We start from the raw sequence: 25,348 nt of genomic DNA on the forward strand, positions 1-25,348 counted from the left end.
AAAGTTTATGACAGGTTTCACACACAGGGTGGTGAGTGTCTGGAATGAGCTGCCAGAGATAGTAGTAAAAGGTGGATACAATTTTGTCTTTTAAAAAGCATTTAGACAGTTACATGTGTAAGACTGGTATTGAAGGATATGGACCAAACGTGGGCAATTGGGACGAGTTTAATGGTAAAAACTGAGTGGCATAGACAAGTTGGGCCAATGGGCTAGTTTCCATGCTGTAAATTCTATGACTCTAAATCTCCTCTGTGCCATCTTGAGGGCCTTCACATCTTCCTAAAGTGGGATGATCAGAACTGAATGCACTCTAGGTAGGGCCTAATCAGAGATTTACACTGATTGGACAAATAAAGCTTTTCCTATTAACTGATTGCACAACTAGAGGACAGATTTAAAATGTTGAGTGAGATATGCAGGGGAGGATAAGGAAAAACATTTTTGTACATTAAGAGTAATGACCTGGAACTTGCTACCCACAAGGATTGTGAAGCTGAAGTTGGAAAATGATTTCAAAAAGAAACCTGTATGGACACTTGAAGGAAATACATGGACAAGGTTATAAGGATCAAGTAGGGGAATGGGACTCCTCTACTCAGTAGGCTGAATTACATCCTTCGATGCCATAAATGACTCGACAACACACGGTGGAATTTTACGATATTTCAATAGATTCTCTGAAAAGTTTTAAACAACTACTGAATGGATGCTGTCGAGTTTTCAATATCCAAGTAGGAAGACTCCAATACAAATAGAATCTAATTAGTAAAATCCAAAAATAAAAAATACTCATTCCAGTGCCACTAAATGCTAACAGCACGGCTGCCAATTTTTTTCAGGAATTTCTAATAGGAGACAGATATAATCCAAGCGCTGTAAAAATGCTTTTAGTACAAATTTTCCAAAGTGTCGTTGCAGGAACTTGATGGGATCGCTTTGCACCTTTAATACCCAGATCACAATCACTGAACACAACTGTTGCACGTTGAAGAGGTTTATAAAGTAATCAGCTGCTCTGACAAGTGTCTCTATCTGGGAAATACATATTTGATCCACAGCAAACGAATACTGTGACAGAGGGAATGGCACGGTGATGAAGCGCGCGGCAGGCTTTCCTAGTTAGAAGACAAAACAAAGGTTTAGCTTTAAAATGCCGATGAAGTTGTTGAAAATGTCACAGAAATATTGACTTGAATTCATGTCTCCCACAAACATCGCAAAACAATTCAACATAATTACTTTGAAGTGCAGTCATGTGTTATGGATACAAATAGCAACTATTTTGAGTAACAAGTTCCCAAAATAACAATGAAATGATTGATCAATTAATCCAACTTATTTGGTGAGGTTTGAGGGAAGAACACTAGCCAGGACACTGGAAGAATTTCCTGCACTTCTGTCACATAAGTGCCATTGGAATTTTAAATATTGACCTGAGCAGACAAATTCAACTTTGATTTAACATCTAATCTCAAAAATTGTCCCCTTGACAAAATAGCCCTTAATGGCACTTCAGAACATCATCCTAGATCAAGTCATCAAGAAGGAACTCGTACCCATAATCATCTAACTGAGGGGACAAGTTGGCACAGTTGCATGCACATAACCTTGGTTATTATTTAGCAAGATAAATGACCTTGGATGGCTTCAATTTCTTTTTGAATGGGCACAAATGCTCAATAGCTTTTTACATTAAAAATATTTGCCATCATTTACTTTGAAAATGCATCAAATGGGTTTTGAATGCAGCTATTATCCCTTCTATTGCCAAATGGCTCCCCATTTAATAGCTCAGCATCAAAATAATGGAGCGCAAGTACATTTATACCCTCAAGCCAATTTTCTTAAAAGTATCTGAATTTTCTTCATAAAATAGCAAAGATATTTTGTTTTCTTTTGGAGACTCCCTGCACTTACTAGCTGCTTTCAGTGGCATGGCTCACAGATACAGACTGGCAATATGTGACTGAGCAATTATACCATGCAAGGTATAATGTAAAATTCTGCTGGCAAAATGCAGGATAGTTCAATCTTTAAGGCCACAAAACCCTGTTGCTCTGAAGAGCACACCCAGGAAGTGGATTTGAGGGCATTTGCTTTTAATTTAAAAAGGTGCTACTTGTGCATTTGTAGGTTTACTTCCGTTTACAATTTGTTACTCAAATTTAGTTTGGACAATCAGGTGAAACAAACAGTCTCAGATGTGGAAGACTTCTTATGTGCATTTGTTACAATACAAGTTGTTATAGAATGTTGCAGCACAGAAGACAACCAGTCATGCCTGTGCTGATTCTGAGGGCTTCTAATCTCACACTTCCAGCTTTCTCCCCGCCTCCCCCACCCCGCCAAAATCCTGGGTTCCTTTCAAGTTCATAGAAAATTATGCTGTTTCTCTCATTTAGCGACAAATAAGTACTGACAGCCTTCTGCCCGATTGCTTGCCATAATATTATTGCACTAATAAATGGTTCAGTAAAATTAAACTTCATGATTGGCCCATGATTCTGCAATTTGATTTAGATTTTTCAATTAAATAGAACATTGACATGATCAATGAATTCTTTCCAACATCATGTTTTGGCCTTTTCCAGATTCTAATTTAGAACAGATTCAGACTTCAGATTTGTTGCAAAACTAACTTTGCACATTGTAGGAGATATTCTGGTTGCCACAAAGTACTCAAATTACTGAACTTTATATATTTGGGCACTACATGAAGTTCACTGATTGAACAACAGTGAATGGGCTAAATTTTTGACTGCAAGAAACCTTTACAGGTAATAGAATTCAGTTAGGAACTTGAGTGAGGACAAAAGGGATACGGCCTTCTGCAGTCATGCAAATAGTACTAGGTCACTCAAAAACAGTTAGTTATTTCAGTTTCCAGCTTTGTTACTAATATTTTAATATAATTTTGTTAGTTGTGTGTGTAAACATTAAGACAGTAAAAAAGTAAAAGAAAAACTAGATTCTATTTGAAATGTCAGTGACACACATATCCAACAAGTCTAAACTAGAAAGGTTCCAGCACACATTGCAGTGCCACTTGCATTCCAACACAAAGCACTTTTCGCTCTCTGAATGAGCTCAGCGAAAAGTGATCTGAATGAAAAGTAAAACTTGATTATCTGTACTCTTATGTTGAAAGGTTTACTATTTTAAGAATATAGAAAGATGGACTGATTAATTACAAAATTATCAAACTACACAAGGCAATGTTTAACCTAATTAAATATGTTTCACTATAGTCATGGGCCAACTTTCACAATAATATTGTGCATAAACTTGTGCCTGCATGTTATATCATATTGAAGTTCAACAGCAAGTACTACAGTAATCAAGTCTTTTGTTACCAAATTCTGGACAACATTATGCCTCAAGTGGAGATATGTGTTTTTGCAATCTCAAGTTGTAAGCTACCAAATTTTCTTTCCATACATCTCGTGTTTTACACAGTTGCTTCAGCTGACCCTGCAATACAATACAGCCAACTGAAAACATTCATGATGGAAACATTTCTTCAATAAAAACTTGTACTAAGCTTGCTCAGAGTGATGCAATAGTTTGGAACAAACTAGATCCCATAGATTTCTGGATCCTGTCAAAAATAAACAGCTGCAGCAGATTCCTGTAAAGACTGTACGGCTTTAATCTAGCTTCAAAAGCTTCCTCCAATAGGACGTAGACATAAAAACATAAAAAAAGGAGGCCATTTGGCCATTTCAGCCTGTTCTGCCATTCACTATAATCATGGCTGATCACTCAACTCAATAGACTGATCTCGTCTTTCTCCCCCCCCCCCCCCCGCCAATATCTTTTGATCCCCTATGTCCAAGTAATATATCTAACTGATTCTTAAAAACATACAATGTTTTGGCCTCAACTATTTCCCATGATAGCAAATTCCACAGGCTGATCACTCGCTGGATGAAGGAATTTTTCCTCATCTCTGTCCTAAATAGTCTATTCTGTATGCTTAGATTGTGACGCCTGGTTCTGGATACCCCATCATTGGAAACATTGTTTTTGCATCTACCCTTAAAATGTTGGTCATTGCCTATCCACCATCATCCCTTTAAGTAAGGTTTTCCAATCTACCAGAGCAAACTCATGCCTCATATCATCATAGTTTCCTCCATTAAGATTCAGAACCCCAGTCTCAGACTCAACAACATACTCTCCATCTTGATGGAAAATTCTATCATTTTCATGGTCGTTCATCCCAAAGGTGTCACACATGACTAGATAGTCAATTATTCCTTTCTCATTACACAATACCCAGTCTAGAATGGTCTGCTTTCTAGTTGGTTCCTCAATATATTGGTCCAGAAAACCATCCAATGTATGCTCCAGGAATTTTTCCTCTACAGTACTGTGACTAATTTGATTTGTCCAATCTACAGGCAGATTAAAAATCACCCATAGTCACAGAGGTCCCTTTATCGCTTGCATCTCTAACTTCCTGTTTGCCATTCCCATCATCATGACAGTTTGACAGTATATGACGTTTTTTGCCCTATGGTGTTTCTTAGCTCTACCTGTGTAGATTCCACACTGTTGGAACTAGTATCTTTTCTCAGTATGATGTTATTTTCTTCCTTAACCAGCAATGCAAATCCACTGTTTTTTCCTTTTTGTCTGTCTTAAGTAGCGAATACCCCTGGTTGTTCAGTTCCCATCCTTGGTCACCCTGCAGCTTTGTCTTCTAATCCCAACTATATCATAGCTGCTTACATCTATTTGTGCAATTAATTCATCTACTCTATTGCGAATACACCGTGCCTTTAGGCACAAAGTCTTTACGCTAGTCTTTTGGTCACTGGTCCTGTTCCCACTATTTTTAATTGAGGCCCAGTTTGAATCTGGTATCTCTGCCTAGCACTTGTCCTTAATCCCCACTCCTCTGATTCCCATTCCCCTGCCATATGGTGACTAAAGTTTCTATTCTTCACCAGTTTATTGAAAACAATCTTCATCTTAGGTAAAGCAGAAGTGGGCATGAAAGAAACTGCTGAAAGTTGCCATTTCACAGTCAACTGCTAAAATAATCCAACACCGTTCCAGTTGAAGTACATAAATAAGGAAAAGCAGCAGCAAATGCTGGAGTTTTGATGTGGACAAAACATAATTAAGGAACATGAACAAATCTTTTCTATTTATAAGATACTGGGGCCGATTCTCCCAAAAAAAATTCTAAGTGTCGAATTAATGTAAAAACTGGGGTAAATCCCATTGGTTGTTTCAGCAGAAGTCAAAAATAAATCTCCCATGCTGTCCAGCCCCACAAACCCCAAATCACCACCCCCAACAGCCCAACCGCTGACCTCCCCCCCCCCCCCCACCCCCAAACATGCCCGGGCCAGCCTTGACACCCTCCACTGCAGTCCTAATGTCTGGATTCCCCCCATCCCCAATAGCAGCCTCAAATCACACCCCTCTCCAGAGAGGTCTTGATTTGCACCACCACCACCACCTTCCCCCCCGCCCCTTGACTCCAGTGGGATCAGGCCACCAGCTCTCAGAGGTGGGAGCTATACTAAACCTCGCTAAAGCAAAACACTCCTGGGAGGTGGAGACAGATTGTTCTGTTAAATCATTCCCAGTAAAGCATACACCAATCATGAGCCTGACCTCTCTCGCACAAGCATTCTCTAATTATATTGTAGGTAGTGGTAGGAGAAATGGAATATGGCACAACACCCAAAAAGATAAATGCTTATATTTTTCTCCCATTAATATGTCTCCTTTAAAGTATGTTATGTTTATTTATTAGTGTCACAAGTAGGCTTACTGCAATGAACTGCAATGTAAATCCTCTAGCTGCCACATTCTGGGTACACTGAGGGAGAATTGAGCATGGCCAATGCACCCAACCAACACATCTTCTGGACTCCGGAGCACCTGAAGAAAACTCACACAGGCACAGGGAGAACTTGCAAACTCTGTACTGACAGTAACCCAAGCCATCGAGCCCAGGTCAGTGGCGCTGTGAGGCAGAAGTTCTAGCCATCGTGCCACTGTGCTGTATAAAAGTCTATCAAAACAGAGAACATGCACATCATTAAATCCATTTCAACAATAATCAACTTTATCTGGGGGAAAAAAAATCTCATCCAGAATGCAGCATCATGTACATAAATGATATCAAAGTTAGAGCTGCGAGGTATAGCAATACCCTTGTCAATTTGGTTTTCATTCAACTATGAAACCAGCCAATATCAATGCCAGAGGGAATTCAGTTTACATTTAAATAGCAATAAGAAAACATAGAATATAGAACACTTAAAGATTAGTCAAGATATTTGCTATACTATGTCTAATTAATAGATGAGGTACTGCAAAAATGTACTGAAGTTTGTATATTCAAACACTTCAAAAATTAAAGTCTTTAACTGAAAATACAAAAACCTGCTTTAATTTAGGATAAGAACGTGACTCTCTCCAATGCTAGTTTTTGTGTTATATAAAAGTTTTTCAATCACACTCTGCCTACCTACATTGGAAAGACCAAACGCAGACTGGGTGACCACTTTGCAGAACACCTTTGTTCCATCCACAAGTAGGATCCAGAATTTCCTCTGCTCACCATTTCAACACACCATCCTGCTTGCTTATCCACATGTCTGCCCTCGGCCTGTTGCAACGTTCCAGTGAAGCCCAACGCAAATGGAAGAACAGCACCTCATCTTCCGATTAGACCCTTTATAGTCTTCAGACTTAACACCGAGTTCAACAACTTCAGAACATGAACTTCCTCCTCCACTCCATTTCCATTTATTTTATCACATTTCATTTATTTTTATATAGCCCATTATTACTACTTTATATTCTGATCATTTTTAATTTTCATTTCTTCCAATGTTTCTTTTGTCCACTTCTAAAATCTCACTTTCCATTTTGTTTTTCACCGCTCTACCCTCCACTTCCCACCCCAGCAGGGCCATCTGCCACATGTCTCAGGTTGTTCTTTGACACTCTGCACCTCTGTTTTGCCATTTTCACATTCCAATCTCTTAACGGGCGCTATTAGCGCCATTCTCAGCCTTCATCACCACCATTTACATTCCTTTGTCTTTTTGTCCATGACATTTTTTTGTCAATTACATTCCCCACCTCCCCAACCCTAAGTGTAAATCTCGTCCAATTTTTTGTCTTCAATTCTGACAAACTCATCCAGGCTCTAAACATTAGCTATATTCTCTCTCCATAGATGCTGTCAGACCTGAAATTTTCCAGCATTTTCTGCTTTTGTAATTTTTTCAGTCCCTGTCCTGAACCTTCCATTTCCATCAAAAATACCAGACTCCCTTTCTCCACCTCATTCTTCATACTAGCTTGAACAGGAAGTATTGCATCATTCAGCCATAATGGCATCATAATCAACCCTCATTCTTGACTCCAACATCTGCCACTCCCAAACCTTCACATGCCTACAGTGTCTGCTAGGGATACAGGGATATAGCATTTTGGAATAAAAATCCTTGCTCCATCCATTTTTTCAGTCCAATTCTTTTCCCCTCATCTATTTGTAAAAGCCTGGTCATACTTAAATCAAGTGCAGCACTGAAATGCCATCTCATCTAAGAGCAACAAGTTCAAAAGACTTCAATCTAACATTCCAGTCTGTATTCTTCATATAATTATAATTTAATCACTAGAAGCCAGTTTCATAAGTTAGTGTGAGGGATATCAAAGCAGATCAGAAATGGCTGCTCAGCCAGCTATCTATAGTGTATCAAGTCAAGTTGGATAATTCAAGGTGTTCTATGAAGCTCGCTTAATCTGTAACATTTTACATTGAATTTGGCTAGGATGAGCATGAGAGGTTTCATTTCAGACCCATGAGGAGCTTTATCAAAAACAAAAGTTTAATTAAGAATATTGTTGACATGTATAGTAAGGCATTGAGCAAGAACTTTTAACAGTTACAAACAAGAAACAACAACCACAATAATGTATAACTCTTAAGGAACATCTCTAATGTGTTCCAACCAAAGCCAACATCCAACACACAAACCCTCCAAATTAGCACAATACAGCATAGCTCAATGCCCCCTTGTCACAGGAATCTAGCCACCTGGGTTGAATGCTTGTGAAGAAACTCAGAAGAGGTTGTAATCGAATGTTTCCCAAAACAGTTTCTTTAAGGCAGACAGCAATAACCCTCTCCTTTAGCTAACTGATAATTGTTTTAGAATCAAACAAGAGAGAGAGAGACTGCTTCTCAGCTTGCTGCTAAACTACTTCAAAAAAAACACTCCCCAAAACAAAACTGAGGCGCCAAAGGAAAAAAACGCTACCATCTGACTGCCACAGCTTAGCTTCACCCATCCAATGAAATCACGGAAGCTATAAGTTGCATGACTTAAAAAAAATTCTTAAACTACACTCACGTTAGTAGTAACATCCAACCCTAATAAATTGGCAAGTTTGATGGGTGGAGTTTATCCAGAGCTCAACAATTAAGATTTTCATACTCAGTAATTAGAAGTCTTACTTTAAGATAAGTAAAGCACTTGGAAATTTAGTTGGTATGCAAGTGCATTGCTTATAATAAAATTGCACAAGTACTGTGATATGTCAAAAAAACAAATATATACATTTACAACATATTAACATTGCACAGGAGTCTGATGTGCATCAAACAAATAAGGAATCTCATTCTAAATTAAGAAACTACATAAGAAATGCACTATCGCCAGTACATGGACCAACAATATGTAACAGGCTGATAGCAAGAATATCCGAAATCTAATACCCAATAAAGCATTGTAGAAAAGTCCTCTCACCCATAAATTATACACAGAAAAGAAAGTTTCATTTGTGCTGGTGATGTATGAATCTAATCTATATCAGATCAGCACCATCTCTTCTTGCAGTTTGTGGAATTGCAATAATGGATTATGAATCAGGCACAGATCAGTCACAAAACAATAAATAAGTCATTGTTATTGATAGCATGTTTCAGAATATTGGATGGATAGGCAACATAAGGCAGTACACAACCTAGTTTCATAATGGGCTTCTTCAGTTTACAAGTTTCACCATTTTTATAAGCTTCTGAGGATTTTGCCATCAACCTTCGGTGATGTGTGATTACAAAACAGTTTCATCATTATGCAACCAACAAAAATGAGTGCCAAAATTTCCCGGCAAAATGCAATACTAACTACTGGCAACCTTGAAGGAAAAAGTGCATGGGATTGAGTAAACAAATAAATATCTAATCTATTTCTTTAGTATTATTTCCCTCCACCCTCTATGGCCAGCTAAGACTCAGCAACACATTACAACTGAATAATAGTGGAGGGAAAACTTGCATCATATTCCTTTTGCACACATTCTACTGAGCAATTGGAGAATCATTTTAAAAGTGGCTAAGAAATATATACCCTTCTCATTTGCTTATGGTGCAGGGCAAGTATGAAAGTGAGGAGTACATGTGTGAAAATGAGGAGGAAACTAATTAATCAAAGATCTTTCAAAATAATAAAGTTGCATTGAATTTAAAATACTACACATCTCACAATGATAACCACAGTAAATTATATGCTAGAATTAAGTATCTACAATCACAGTTCTGTTAAGAAACTAATGATTGAATAAGGTAACAGAACTGAAAAATTGGGCAGAATATTCCCTAGAGGCACTGGATTCCCACCCTCAGGATAAAAATGAAGGCCAGAAGACCACATGGTGCAGGAAACACTCAGTGCATTTCCCCAGAACAATCAACTTAAAGTCAGCAGACAGGGACATTGTCCAATTAAGGATGGTGGGTGGGCTCTCACGGTGAGTAGTAGTAGGTAATTGAGGAGTGGGAATTCAAAATGCAGACACCCTCTTTCCAACTTCAAGATTTTAAAAAAAGCTCTTCCAGCTGGACCACCCCTGACAGGATGGGTGGAAGGTGGAATCTCTCCACATGGTGGCCTTTCTTTGCTATTGCATCCAGATACACAGCCTCAAAGTTTGCTTAAACAGTCCCTCATTGCTTATGGGAGCCTGGAAAATCACAGTCAGTCTCCTTCAACTGACCTTTGAATTTCATCAGTCACCCCTGTGGAAACAGATCGCCAACCACTCCCAACCTCCTTTGCATCTCTGGGGAAATGGCCTAAGGGGAGAATGGAGCAAAGAACCAGCATACAAGCAGATGGACACTATTTTAGCAGCTGTTGCCTCCAATCCCAGCCCATTAAGTTTGTTTCTCCCTCCACAGAAACTGCCAGATCTGCCAGGCACTTTTAACATCTTCTGTTTTTACTTATCCATATTATTTTGCATTTGCATCTAACCTAATCCTATGATAACTCACACATCATTTACCCTGAACTCTGAAATGCACTCACCCCCAAGGACAGTGGTAAATCACATGCAAAATTTTCCAGGATGGTCACACAATATTTCTCTATTGTCTGACAAGATAATTAACTGAATTGAAAATACTTCAGTGCTAAATTTGCTGATGTTTGAATTGAAAACTATAATTTAGAGTCAGTCTCATAATACAACCAAAAAGTGTAAGTGTAAAAAAAACCAACTACCTTGTTTATTTCCAGCTGCAACCAAGAAAAACGCTTGGAGCAATTTTAGCCTAACCCATTTGACAGCAAACTGACAATAATGTGCACAATACTGGTTTTTAACAGATCCACCCACCCTTCCCACATTTAAATCACCATTGAAAATCAGACATTATTATTGGGTGGGGTTTAAAACCAACTTGCCACCTTTAAGTTGTCCACCCAATAACCAAAACCAATGAAATACTGCATTGTCAAAAGCAGACCTTAAAAATTATACATCAATTCAAGAAGTGAATCTGAACCTTTTGCAACAAAAGTTTAGAATTTCCAACAAATAAGTTTTAGAAATTACATTAAGTTCTAAAAAGGCAGACTCCTACATGACAGGCAGCTTTTTCCATATTGTATTATGCAATTGCGTGCACACATTGCTCAGCATTAAGCTGCCTATAAACAGGCATCATCATTCAGTACAGCTGGCAGGACAAACATCACTGCAAAGAGACAATATATTCAAAACATCCAGAAAACAATTCTGGAAATATTGTGCATTTACATGATAGGGAAAGATGCATTATAAAATTGGCTTTATTAACACCAACATTTTTTTCCAATTATTGAATTTAACTGGAAAAACATACACTAACTTTTCTGAAAGTAATAAAACTGTAGTAAAACATTGGCATGTTTATCAAATTTACACCTGTGAGCCAATAATTCTATGCACTGAGTTAACTTGCTCAAAATCTAAATAGATACACAAAAGTCACAAATGATTTTTGGTATCCACTGGATTTTAATTGAAATGGTTCAAAGGCCATGTTTTAGATAATATTTGAAGTACACTATGTATGCAAATTTGTAAACACTTCACAATACCAAAATCAACTAGACTCTTAGACCATAAGACATTGGAGCAGAATTAGGCCATTTGGCCCATCAAGTCTGCTCCACCATTCAATCATGGCCAATATTTTTCTCATCCCCATTTTCTTGCCTTTCCCCATAACTCCTAATCCCCTTATTAATCAAGAACCTATCTGTCTCTGTCCTAAAGAAATTCAATGACCTGGCCTCCATAGCCTTCTGCAGCGAAGAGTTCCACAGATACACCACTCTCTGGCTGAAGAAATTCCTCTTCACCTCTGTTTTAAAGGATCGTCCCTTTAGCCTGAGGCTGTGTCCTTCGGTTCTAGTTTTTCCTACCAGTGGAAACATCCACCCACATCCGCTCTATCCAAGCTTCACAGTATCCTGTAAGTTTCAATAAGATCCCTCTCATCCTTCTAAACTCCGAGTACAGACCCAGAGTCCTCATGCAACAAGCTCTTCATTCTAGGGATCATCCTTGTGAACCTCCTCTGCACCTTTTCCAAGGCCAACACATCCTTCCTTAGATACCAGGCCCAAAACTGCTCACAATATTCCAAATGGAGTCTGACTAGAACCTAATACAATCTCAAAAGTTCAGAAGCTTTTTCCCCAGGGTGGAAGAATCGATTACTAGGGGGCATAGGTTGAAGGTGCAAGGAAATATACAAGGCAGATTTTTTTTTTTACACAGAGTGCTGGGTGCCTGGAACTCATTGCTGGGGGAAATAGTGGAAATGGATATGGTAGTGGCTTTCAAGGGGCATCTTGACAAATACATGAATAGGATGGGAACGGAGGGATATGGCCCCCAGAAGGGTAGGGAAATTTATTTAAGTTAGGCAGTATGGTTGGTGCAGGCTTGGAGGACTGAAGTGCCTGTTCCTGTGCTGTAATTTTCTTTGTTCATCCCTGCTCTTGTACTCTCTCTCTCAACATGAATGCTAACATTTCATTTGCCTTCCTAACTGCCGACTGAATATGCACGTTAACCTTAAGAGAATCTTGAACAATGACTCCCAACTACCTTTGTGTTTCTGATTTCCTAAGCATTTTTCCCATTTAGAAAAGTCTTGCCTCCATTCCTCCTTCCAAAATGCATAACCTCACACTTTTCCACATTGTATTCCATCTGCCACTTCTTTGCACACTCTCCTAACCTGTCCAAGTCTTTCTGCAGCCCCTCTGCTTCCTCAATACTATCTGTCCCTCTCCATTTCTTTATAAAGTTTGTCTCTCTTGTGGGTCAAATCTAAAATACAATTAGGTCAGATTAAAAACTATTTCTAACATCCTTCCACCAGGCTGTTAACCAGGCAGATAAATGATGTAACAATATAAATGTTATTCTGTGCTTCTGCAATGGTGCATCAGATTATGTGAGCCTCACCAGTGTGATTAAGATGTAATACCAATAGTTCTGACCTCATTACCAGCACCATGAATATGCAAAGATCCTCTTTAGATAGCAGAAAAATCACTAATTACAATTAGTATTAACTGACCATTAGGCACAACAAATCTGGGAAACCCATCATACTCACAGGTATGGTGGCATCTCGCCTGCATCAGGATCTTTCAACTTGCTTTGCAGCAAAATAATGCACCAATATCAATTGTAACTGGGTGCTCCAGTTTCGTCCCACACCCCAAAGATGTGCTCTTAGGCTGATTGGTGTAACAAACTGTCCCTGAATTAGTCTCCCCTCAATCTGGTTTCCAATGTGGAGTGCCATAAGCGTAGACAAAGGTCATGGGTGGAAGAGGGAACTCACAATGTTAAAATGGCAGCTCATTGAGCCGAAGGGCCTGTTTCCTGTGCTGTTCTTTGTAATCAGTTGATCATTGCTGTTTTCAAGTATTCAACAAATTGGCTGAAAAGAGACTTCAAATAATTCCAGTTGATGTGTTTTGTTGGCATTAAATAATTTGAAATATACAGTGCAGCTTTTCAAACTAGGGTCATTGAACCTAAAGGGCCGAGAGAGAGGTATTGGGGTCTCATGTTGAGTTCTCTGAAAATGTGATTAAACACATTGACGAAGGAAGAGTGGTAGATGTGTTTTATATGGACTTCAAGCAAGGTGTTTGATAAGGCCTCCCATGCAAGACTTCTTGAGAAAGTGAGAGGGCATGGGATCCAAGAGGCTGTTGCCTTGTGGATCCAGAACTGGCTTGCCCACAGAAAGCAGAGTGGTTGTAGATGGGTCTTTTTCTGCATGGTGGTCAGTCACCAGTGGAGTGCCTCAGGGATCTGTTCTGGGACCCTTGCTGTTTGTAATTTTCATAAATGACCTGGATGAGGAAGTGAAGGGATGGGTTGGTAAGTTTGCTGACAACACGAAGGTTGGTAGTGTTGTGGATAGTTTGGAGGGATGTCAGAAGTTGCAGCATGACATAGGATGCAAGGCTGGGCAGAGAAGTGGCCGATGGACTTCAACCCGGATAAATGTGTAGTGGTCCATTTTGGCAGGTCAAATGGGATGAAGGAGTATAATATCAAGGGTAAGATTCTTAGCAGTGTAGAGGATCAGAAGAACCTTGGGGTCCGGGTCCATAGGACTCTTAAATCAGCCTCGCAGGTAGAGGATGTGGTTAAGGCGGCGTATGGTGTACTGGCCTTCATCAATCGAGGAATTGAGTTTAGGAGTCAGGAGATAATGCTGCAGCTTTATAAGACCCTAGTCAGACCCCTCTTGGAGTACTGTGCGCAGTTCTGGTCGTCTCATTACAGGAGGGATGTGGAAGCTATTGAAAGGGTGCAGAGGAGATTTACAAGGATGTTGCCTGGATTGGGTGGCATGCCTTATGAGGACAGGTTGAGGGAGCTTGGTCTTTTCTCCTTGGAGAGACGAAGGATGAGAGGTGACCTGATAGAAGTGTATAAGATGTTGAGAGGTATAGATTGGGTGGATTCTGAGGCTTTTTCCCAGGGCTTAAATGGTTGCTATGAGAGGACACAGGTTTAATGTGCTAGGGAGTAGCTACAGAGGAGATATCAAGGGTAAGTTTTTCACTCAGAGGGTAGTGGGTGAGTGGAATCAGCTGCCGTCGGTAGTGACGGAGGCAAATTCGATTGGGTCTTTTAAGAGACTTCTGGATGCGTACATGGGACTTAATAAGATTGAGGGTTATAAGTAAGCCAAGTAGGTAGGGATATCATCGGAACAACTTGTGGGCCTGTTTGAGCTGTAGTTTTTCTATGGTCTACGTGAATCGATTCTTATACTACCTGCAAATCTAGAACTATTTCTCCATTCGGCTGTTCACAATTATGAGACGAGAAATGGTCTCATACATTTGTAAATTTGGAATCCACAAAAAGCTTGAAAACAAATGGCTGGTGTAATTTTACTTGGATCTGAATTAGACTTTGGCCAGAAAGATGCTGGACAAGCTTTGAGCAAAGGTCTGAATTTATCATCACACTTTCATGACTTCAGGATGAGACAGAGCAACTCAGAACTAATAATGTTTAAGCTATAGTCATTATTGCCTGGAAAGAAAACATGGCAGCCAATTTGTGCACAGCAAGGCTCCACAACAGCACTATTGTTAAGACAAGAATCGAATTGTTATAATGTTGGTTGAGAGATAAATATTACCCAGTATCAGAGGGAAGGCTTTGCAGATCTCCTTTAAATAGTTCCAGGAATCTTTTGCACCTACCCGAGAGGTAGGAACTCCTGGAAAGAGAAAAAGCTTTCCAACCTTAAATAGGTAACGCAATTCATCCAGGAATCCTCCCTTCCCCCAGTGCATATTACTGCAGTGGAAATTAGATTAACCTTTTTAAAAAGTTATTTTGTTGAAGGCTGTATGTATTCAGATGATCCCTGCACAGCAGCCACACTGGATACATTAGACAAAAACGAAAGCACCATAGAAAAAAGATTGGGAAAGTGAAAGCTATTCCTTTCCCTAACACGGAGTTGAAAAATTAACCACCTGTACAAGATTCTCCTCTCCCCCCCCACCAGGTTAAAAATGAATATTCATTCTTCACAGAATATTACTATCCATTTACAAATTAACTCATGATATAATAACAACATTCTCACACTAATGTATTGACAGCAGAAAATTATAATGGGTTTGAATTGGCCATTGGATTGTCCACCTTGTTCTTCATCATCACAACATGCTTCAAAAATGAGTTAGAGGGCCAAATGCAGAATGTTCTGCACAGAACTATGATATTGAATTGTTTCAATGAATGCAAACACTACGAATGGAGCTCTGACTGAAACCTCCAATCATAAATGACCTTTAACAGGAACATCAGTCACAGAAGTAGTTTTATATATAAAGACACCAAATAAATAGACACTTTATTCAGTGGCAATTAGCATTATGGAAATTAGAGACAATATGCATTTTGTTTAATTGCCTACATCCATCTTTATCAATAGAAAATATACAACTGATCATTGAAAATAAAATAGTTCCACAATTCTGATATTCACTACTGTAAATTATACATCTTTTTAGTCAACCATCCTAAGCTTAATGTTATTCCCCCCTTACTGCACCCTACAGAGAGACTTACAACTCAATAGGAAAATGAGGATGAGCTCGAAAGAAAAGTCATATACACTCAAAACATTGAGAGAAAAGGAGATGGCGGATCCTGTTGGATGGTTCCCTGAGCAGACTGTCAGTGTCATCTGGCAGAACGCCTCATCACCAGAACTGACAAACAAGCACCAAGATCTGGCTTGGCTGGTGGTGAGAAGGGCACTCCCCGTCAGATCCTTTATGCACGCTTGAGGTCTCAACAGCACTGCATGCTGCCCTCGAAGTGGCTGCAGGGCCGATGAGATGGTCGCCCACCTCCTTGTGGAATGTGCCTTTGCAAAGAAGGTCTGGAGTGAGATGCAGCAGTATTTGTCGAGGTTCGTCCCGAGCAGCTCGGTGACGCAGGACTCTGCTCTACGGGCTGTTTCCGGGGACGCACACCGAGACAAATATCAACTGCTGCTGGAAGGTCATCAACTCGGTGAAGGACGCACTTTGGTCCGCCTGAAACTTGCTGATCTTCCAGCTGAAAGAACTGTCCTCGACCAACTGTTGCAGACTGGCACATTCCAAGGTCCAGGACTACATGCTGAGGGACACACTGAAGCTTGGGGCAGCCGGCGCAAAGGCACAATGGGGAAAGGCCACACTATAAGGCCTTTTAACGGAGGCAGACCAAGGGCCCAGGAACTGCAGAATACCCTCGACCTGTGTAACTGTGTGCCAATCTGAGCAATAACGGCACACAGTAATTTATTGAGGCATGTATATAGTTTTAAGTACTGAAATGTAATGATCGTAATTCATATAAAAGTGCAAATATGCTTTGCTTCTGCACTGTTTGCAGTTCAAAGCCATGTAAATTTGCAACAGTTTATTTGAAATTTTTTATGAAAAGTATAGTTTTGGAAAAAACCACACTCAAAACATTAACTCCATTTCTCTCTCCACAGGGGTTGGCAGAACTATTGTGTTTTTCCAGGTTTTTGTGTTTTTTTTTAAAAAGGATGAGCCTGTTGAATATGCTCTTATGAAACATTTGGCACCTCAATTTTGTCTGAGGCCTTGCAATTCAGGCAAGTATATTTTAACCATCACTTAAAATTCATCATAACTGGTGTATAAATCAGAAATTTAAGGATTTACACTTGCATACTCCAATCCCACAACCAGACATACAAGCTCCAATCAAGTAACAATTCAGAGTTTATGAAAGCATTAAAATTGGCATTCAATTTGCTACAGCCTGCCATTGCATTCCATTGAAAAGCCATGCCATCCTTCGACCTATAGAATGGCACTGAGTACCCAGTTCCATCGTAAAATCTTGAGAGGTACCATTAATACACCATGTTAATGGCCCAATCAAACTGTGTAAATATAAATTGCAACCATTTTTTTCCTCATCCTTGTAAAATGAAAAAGACTAGTGAAGACAACTGTAGGTCCTTTAAGTCCAAAATGGGATGGTTGGGGTGGGGGGGGCACGGGGTGGAAGTGGGGGATTTGTTGAAATGTATTCAGGGGAGTTTTTTGCATCAATATGTAGAAGGCCCAACAAGAGATGGCACAGTGCTGGGTCTGTTTCTGGGAAATGAAGCTGGAAAAAAAGAAGTGTTTAATATCCTATCCCCTCACCTCATGTATTTGATATACTAAGGGGCAATTTAGCATGGCCAATCAACCTAACCCACACATCTCTACAAGGAGAAAGATGGCCTGCAAAAGGCAGCTTTGGATTGGGGTGAGGCAGATTTTATTAAAATAAGGCAGGGTCTGGCCAAAGTTGATTGAAAACAGCTCCTCATGTGAAAATCCACAGCAGAGTAGTGGGAGGAACTGGGGGAGAGTTCAGGTCCAACATGTTCCTTATAGGGGGAGGTCAGAGCAATAAGTTTGCACAGTCCTGAATGTCTCGGACAATTCAGGACTGAATCCCAAAGTATCCTCTAAATGCATTAAGGGGAAGAGGTTAAACAGGGACAGGCATGACCTATTAGAGATCAAGGGGGCAATCTGTGTATGAAGCTGCAGGATGCTGGAAGGGTGTTAAATTAATACTTCTCTTCAGTCTTCATTGAGGAAAAGGAGAACACAGGTACAGAATTCAGGAAAAAGGACTGTGGGGAATTTGCACAGTTTGACATAGGAAATGGGGAGGTATCTGATGGGCTTAAAAGTGGAAAAATCCCCAGGTCCAGGTGCACTGCATCCCAGACCGCTGTGGGAAACAAGGTAGAAAATTGCTGGGACTCTTACAATTTTTTTTATTCTTCATTGGCAACGGAGGAAGTACCAGAGGACTAGAGGATGGCTTTTTCACTTTTCAAGAAGTGATAGAGATGGATCAGGAAATTACAGATCAATGAGTGTCTCACGTTAGAGGTAAGGAAACTATCGGAGAAAATTCTGAAGGAGAGAATTAGTCTTCACTTGGAAAGACATGGGTTAATTATGCATAGACAGCATGGCTTCATCAAGACAGAGGTCACTCCTAACAAATTTGATAGAATTTTTCAAAAATATGATTGAGTCTGTGGATGAGGGAAACACAGTTGATGTAGTTTACATAGATTCCAACAAAGATTTTAACAAGATTCCACATGAGACTGATTGGAAAGGTTGAAGCACATGGAATTTAGGGAAACTTGGAGAGATGGAAGCAAAACTGACTTAGTTATAGGACAAAGGGTAGTGGGAGAAGCCTGTTTGAGTGACTGGAGTTGGTATCCAATGGCATACCACAAGGTTCAGTGCTGCGACTCTTACTATTTATGTATTGATAATAATGTGGGGGAAATGATAAGCAAATTCTCAGATGACACCAAGATTGGTAAAGTAGTTAATAGTGAAGGAGATGGTTGTAGATTACAGGAAGATATAGATGGTTGGTCAGCTGGGCAAAGCAGTGGTAGATGGCATTTAATCTTGGTAAGTGCACTTTGGAAGAAGTAACAAGACAAGAGAGTATTTAATGAATGGCAAGACACTCAGACATTCAGAGGGACAGACAGATCTTGGCTCAGAATTGAATAGAATCCCTAGAGTGTAGAGGAAGGCCACTTGGTCCATCGAGCCTGCACCAACAATCCTACCTAGACCCATCCCTGCAACCCCAAATATATACCCACTAATTATCCTGACACTAAGGATCAACTTAGCATGGTCAACCAACCTAACCTGTACAGCTTTGGACTGTGGGAGGAAACCAGAGCAGCCAGAGAAAACCCATGTGGACATGGGGAGAATGTGCAAACTCCATACACACAGTCACCCAACACCACAATTGGACCTGGATCCTTGGCACTGAGGCAGCAGTACTAACCACTATGCCATACTTATTCATAGATCCCCGAAAGCAGCAGAGCTTGTGAATAGGATGGTTAAGACAACATATGGAACACTTGCTTTTGTTAGTCGTGGCATAGAGTATAGGCAAGGAGGTAATGTTGGAATGGTACAGAACTTGGGTGGCACAGTAGCACAGTGGTTAGCACTGCTGCTTCACAGCTCCAGGGACCTGGGTTCGATTCCTGGCTTGGGTCACTGTCTGTGTGGAGTTTGCACATTCTCCTTGTGTCTGTGTGGGTTTCCTCCGGGTGCTCTGGTTTTCTCCCACAGTCCAAAGATGTGTGGGTTAGATTGATTGGCCATGCTTAAATTGCCACTTAGTGTCCCAAGATGTGTAGGTTAGAGGGATTAGTAGATAAAATATGCAGGGATATGGGAGTAGGGCCTGGGTGGGATTGTGATCGGTGCAGACTCGTTGGGCTGAATAGCCTCTTTCTGTACTGTAAGGTTTCTATGATTTTAACTTCAGTTAGGCCACAGCTGGAGTACTGAGTGTAGTTCTGGCCACCTCACTTGAGGAAGGATTGCACTGGAGGACAGAGAGGAGATTCATCAGGCTGTTCCTGGGTTGGAGCTATAAAAGGAAAGATTGGAAAGGCTTGGATTACTTTCTTTAGAGCAGAGAAGGGACATTATTGAGGTGTATAAGATTATGAAAGGAATGGACAGGGTAATACGAAGCAGCTGTTGAGGGTCAATCACAAGAGGGCATAATTCTAGGTTAAGGGGCAGGAGATTCAGAGGGGATTTGAGAAAAATAATTTCATTCGAGGGTGGTGGTAATCTGAAATGCACTACCTGAGAAGGTAATGGAGACTGTAAACCTTGTAACCTTTAAAAAGTATTTAGATGAGCACTCGAAACATCATAGCTTAAGGATATGGAAAAGTGCTGGAAGATGGTATGAGCAGGACCTTAGTGGTAGTTACTGTTGGTACAGACTTGATGGGCCAAAGGGCCTTTTTTGAGCTATACAACTCTTATGACTCTATGACTCTGAGAACAAGGAAATGGCAGAGCAATTAAACAACTACTTTAGTTTTGTCTTCATGGAAGACAAATAATTTCCCAGAAATGCTAGGGAATCAAGGAAAAAGTGAGAAGGAGGAATTGAAAGAAATTGGTATTATTAAAAATAGTGCTGGGGTAATTAATGGAACTGAAAGTTGATAAATCCCCAGGGCTGATAATCTACATCCCAAGGTGTTAAAGGAGGTGGCCATGGAAATAGTGGATGTGTTGGTTGTCATCTTTCCAAATTCTGGAACAGTCCCAGATTGTACAGTAGCAAACGTAACCTCGCTTTTAAAAAAGGAGGGAGAAAAGAGGGCATTAAAGGCTGGTTAGCTTCCCTATCGGTAGTGGGGAAAATGCTAGCGTTTTATAAAGAAGCAATAAAGGGACACTTTGAAAATATCAACAGGATTAGACAAAGTCAACATGGATTTATGAAAGGAAAGTGATATTTGACAAACCTACTGGAGTTTGAGGGCGTAACTGGCAGAATTGATAAGGGAGAACCAGTGGATGTGGTGTAGTTGGATTTTCAGAAAGCTTCTGATGAAGTTCCAGATAATAGGTCAGTGTGCAAAATTAAAGGTCATACATTGGTATGTATTAAGACTAAATAGCATACAGGAGACAGGAAAGAGACTAGGAATAAAATGGGTCAGGTAGTGACTAGTTGTGTCTCACAGAGATCAATGCTTGGGCCTGAGCTACTCATCAGTATACATCAAGGATGAAAGAATCAATGTAATATTGCCAAATTTGCTGATGACACAAAACTGGGTAGGGATAAGAATCACGAGGAAAATGTTAAGTGGATTCAAGGTAATTTACACAAGTGGGCAAATACATGGCAGATGCAGTATAAATGGATAAGTGTGAGGTTATTCATTTCAGTATGAAAGAGTGGCAGGATATTATTTCATTTTGACATACAAAGGAACCTGATTGTCATGGTATGCAAGTCACTGAAAGTAAGCATACAGGTATAGCATAAGGAAGACAAATGGTATGCTGGTTTTCATTGCAAGAGGACTTGAGTACAGGAGCAAGAATGTCTTACTGCAGCTGTACAGGACTATAGTAAGGCCACATCTGGAGTATCATATGTCATTTTCATCTCCTTATCTAAGAAAGAATAAATTTACCATCGACTGAGTGCAACAAAGGTTGATTCCTAGGATGGCTGGATTGTCAACCCAATTTCTACTTGTGTGATTAGGCCTGAATTCACAAAAGTTTAGTTGGGGGGGTAGGGGTTCTAGAACAAGGAGTCACAGTCTAGGGAATAGGATAGACATTTAGGACTGAGATAAGGATAAATCTCTGAAGACAGTGGTGAAACTGTGGAATTCTTGACCACAGAAGACTGCAGAAGCTAAGTCACTGAATATGTTTGAGAAGGAAATAGATAAATTTCTAGGCATCAAGGGACATGGGGAGAACCTGGGAGTATGTTGTTGAGATAGCGGATCAACCACAATCATTAAATAGCAGAGCAGGCTTGAAGGGTCAAATGACCTAGTTCTGCTATTTTCTAGGTTTCTAATATATAATGCCCACATTGCAGATCTGGGAAGACTGCACTGTAACTAGCCACATGACTCCTCTGTGGGGAGAAAGGCATGTAAAAGGCCCCATGGAAGACAGACAAGAAGAACATCTTCCTTCCCCCATGTACCCAATGAATGCTGGTTTTAGCCGAGCCCACAGCAGATCGGGGTGGGGTGGGTTCAGTTTGTTCTCAAAAGTGTTCCAGATGGCGAACTAAAACTTCACCACAAATTGAGGAGCATTTTTCCTTCAGTTACATCTACAAACATGACACATAATTAATAGGTCATGCAAGCAGAGTTAAAAAGGACATTTTATAATATGGCATATATTTATAGGCTAGAGTCAAACACCAGTGCTTCAGCAAAGTATCAAAAAAAATAAAAGGTATGAAACACCGATAAGTCTACTTCCTAAGCAGTAACAGATCGAATTGTTGCAATATCAAAAATGCCCTCTTTCTGGAAGCAGGCACTCTTACAAAATGGATCTTTTTGTTGTTCTTGCTTCATGAGTTCAAGTTGTGCAGTAAAGGTCAAGAACCATAAAAGGTGAGAAACTTTTGGGAGACCTTGCCATTCCAATTTTCTTCCCTATTTTCTGGAGCATGGTTTCACTCTGATATGATCCCACAGGTCCTCCAGCATATTAGATTCACTTCAGTACATTGAGTAAGTAGACAATAAATACCAATCATCAAATTTGCATTGGTATGTTCAATAAGTCCAATCTCAAGTGCATATCCCAGTTTCACTTTTATAAACTATTAACTAATGACACCTTGGCCCTCTCAGGTACTAAATTCATAACGCAGATCATGTGCAGGATGTTGCAAATCCTGTTTAGATATGTTGAACTGCCAAGCATTCTCTTCTCGCCACTTAAAGATGCACTGAACTTGGATAAGATTTATTGTCACTTTACCTCTGTGACGTTGCTCTCAGCACCTCAACGAAACTAATCAACAATAAAAAGATTGGAAATATAAATAGTTTCACTGTGACAGCAAAACTAACCCGATTGGGGGCGGGGGGAGTGGAAATAAAATAGACTGCAAAATATGATTACAGCAGTAAAATACACCATTCTGTCTCGCAAAGAAATGTCCCACCTGAAAGTTACACAAACAAAATGGAAGGGAACCATACGTAAAATTTAAATTGTGAAAATTCATAATTTTAGCGTCATCTGTAAACATAGCTAAATTATTGATGCTATTTCATTCAAATTCTTGGATAATTAATTCCTTTGCGCAAAATGCTAACTCTAATCCATTAATCCATCAATGGACGGGAGTGTATGACTGTTTGGCAGTTGGAACATGGCTTTCTGAATAACTTGGTAACTGGATCGAAGTTCACGCTCATGGTGAGGTGTCACTGAGTGCCTCACAGCACGCACACTTCAAACCATTGATCAGTACCACTTCAAAAGAAAGCAAAAAGTTTGCACTTGGTTCTAAGTGAATTCCACGCAACTGTGCAATGGTGCTGGGGCACGGATGACAGCAAAAGAAAATCAGATATGGGGGCGGGAGAGAACAAAAACACAGTTCTTGATCCCTTTACCAACACCAAAAAATGATGCTCTATTGATACAGCAGTGAACAGTAACACCGGTCAAAAAAAAGTCCTGAATTAAAAAAACGTAAGTTTTCAAAGTCTCTCATGCTATCACGAGCTAATTTAAAGCGAGTTGCATCTGTGCCTATTGAAGCGTGGTGTAGGAAAAGACAGAAGACAGACACACTGTATACATAGCCACAGCTCCGAAGAGTGTAGCGACTGTGAAGGGAAGGAGTCGGGATTTCCCTTTTCTTGTTACAAGTGAAGTCTTGGCGCAGGGAAGGGGAAAAAGAAACATGATTGCAACATTGTAGCAGCGCCCAGTGGTTTCCCCGGCCCTCCTGAGCACGAGTAGAGGGTGCATCCAGATGGCAGGCTCTGTACAGCCTCGCCCCTCCCTATCCCAGCTGCTGCGCTGATCAGGCACTGACCGTACTTGTCCTCGTCCATGGCTCAGGCTCAGGGTCCTCGCGCTCCTCCTGCAGCAGCTGCCACCCTCCAGCTGACTGCAGCCTCGCACTCCGCCCACCTCTCCGCTCGAGCGGACCGGTCTTTGACGTCAGCACCCCGGGAAAGGGCGTGGCCAGCGGCGGCGCCCACGTGATGTGACAGCTTGAGCAGCCGCTGCTGCATTTGACACACTTGCGGGGTGAGCCCAGCTGCTATGTCCCCACTGGCACCACTCGCCTGACAACATGACCTTCCCGTCTCCACTGCTCACCCTGCAGTTAGCACTAATGATGTGGATATGCCGGCGTTGGACTGGGGTAAACGTAGTAAACGATTTATCTGATAGTAAACTCACAAGCTTTCGAGGTGACTTCTGAGTTTACTATCAAATAAATCGGTTGGACTTAAACCTGGTGTTGTCAGACTTTTTACTGTGTTAGCATTAAAACATTTAGCAGCCAAACAGCGTGTCAATCAAAAACCTCCAATCGCGGGCAAGTTGTGAAACTACCTGTACAGGTCACTCAAGGAGAGATGTGTCAGCAGGATATACATATCTTTTAAGAAGAAAACAGGAAGAGGAACATGTGTAAAATTGAGTGGTAGGCTGTCGGTAATTTCACCTCTGGGGATCCCCTCAACAAACTGAAGAAAGGAGTTTGTTTTATTTCTATAATGTGGCAGGTTTATTTAATATCCATCCAGTTATCTCATTTTAAGACGGTTACTTTTGTGCTGAAGGCCACACGCACTAGAAACTACAGTAAAGTTGCGTAAAATACTTGTTTTTAAAGGGGAGGTGTTGTGGTAGTGTTGATGGACTGGTAATCCAGAGATCCAGGATAATGTTCTGGGGACCTGAGTTTGAATCCTGGCATGGCAGATGGTGAAATTTAAATTCAGTAAAAAAAATCTGGAATTAAAAATCTTACAATGACCATGAAAACCATTGTCAATTGTCCTAAAGCCCCATCTAGTTCACTGATGTCCTAGAGGGAAGGAAATCTTCCATTCTTCCCTGATCTGGCCTACATATGACTCCAGATCACTCTGGCTGACTCTTCACTGCAGCCCTTTGAAATGCCCAAGCAAGCCACTCAAATTCAAGGGGCAATTAGGGATGCCTACATTCCAGATAAGTTTTATTGCCATCCCCAAATGCTTGAGGTGGTGCTGCTGAAGAGCTTTGTTGAACCATTGCATTTCATGTGGTGTAAGTACTAAACTTAAGATAGATAGGTTTTAAGTAGCAGCGAGATGAAGGGCTACGGGGAGCAGGTAGGAAGGTGGAGATGAGGCCAAGATAGGAGCAGCCATGGTTGTAATAAGTGGCAAAGGCGGCCTGAGGTGTGGAATTCCAGATTTTGACTCAGCCAAGTGTCAAAGAAGGAACAGTAATATATTTCCAATTCAGGGTCATGTGACCTGGAGATCTTCCAGGAGATGATATTGTATTGCACCTGTTACTCTTGTCCTTCCAGATAGCAGATGTCATGGGTT

The 25,348-nt window shown here is 40.5% G+C and overlaps 1 protein-coding gene across 1 annotated transcript in view; it reads right to left on the bottom strand.

Moving 5' to 3' along the window:
* cyth1b (cytohesin 1b) overlaps positions 1–23,940 on the bottom strand; it is a 250,764-nt gene extending 226,824 nt beyond the window's left edge. The window contains exon 1 of the mRNA XM_080209513.1: positions 23,830–23,940. Within this exon, the coding sequence (XP_080065639.1) occupies positions 23,830–23,848 (19 nt within the window). The 5' untranslated portion in view covers positions 23,849–23,940. The remainder of the gene's footprint in view (positions 1–23,829) is intronic.
* Between the last annotated feature and the right edge of the window lie 1,408 nt (positions 23,941–25,348).

The sequence above is a fragment of the Carcharhinus amblyrhynchos genome, chromosome 21, assembly GCF_965287045.1.
Source record: "Carcharhinus amblyrhynchos chromosome 21, sCarAmb.v2.hapA, whole genome shotgun sequence".
In the NCBI taxonomy this organism is placed as follows: domain Eukaryota; kingdom Metazoa; phylum Chordata; class Chondrichthyes; order Carcharhiniformes; family Carcharhinidae; genus Carcharhinus; species Carcharhinus amblyrhynchos.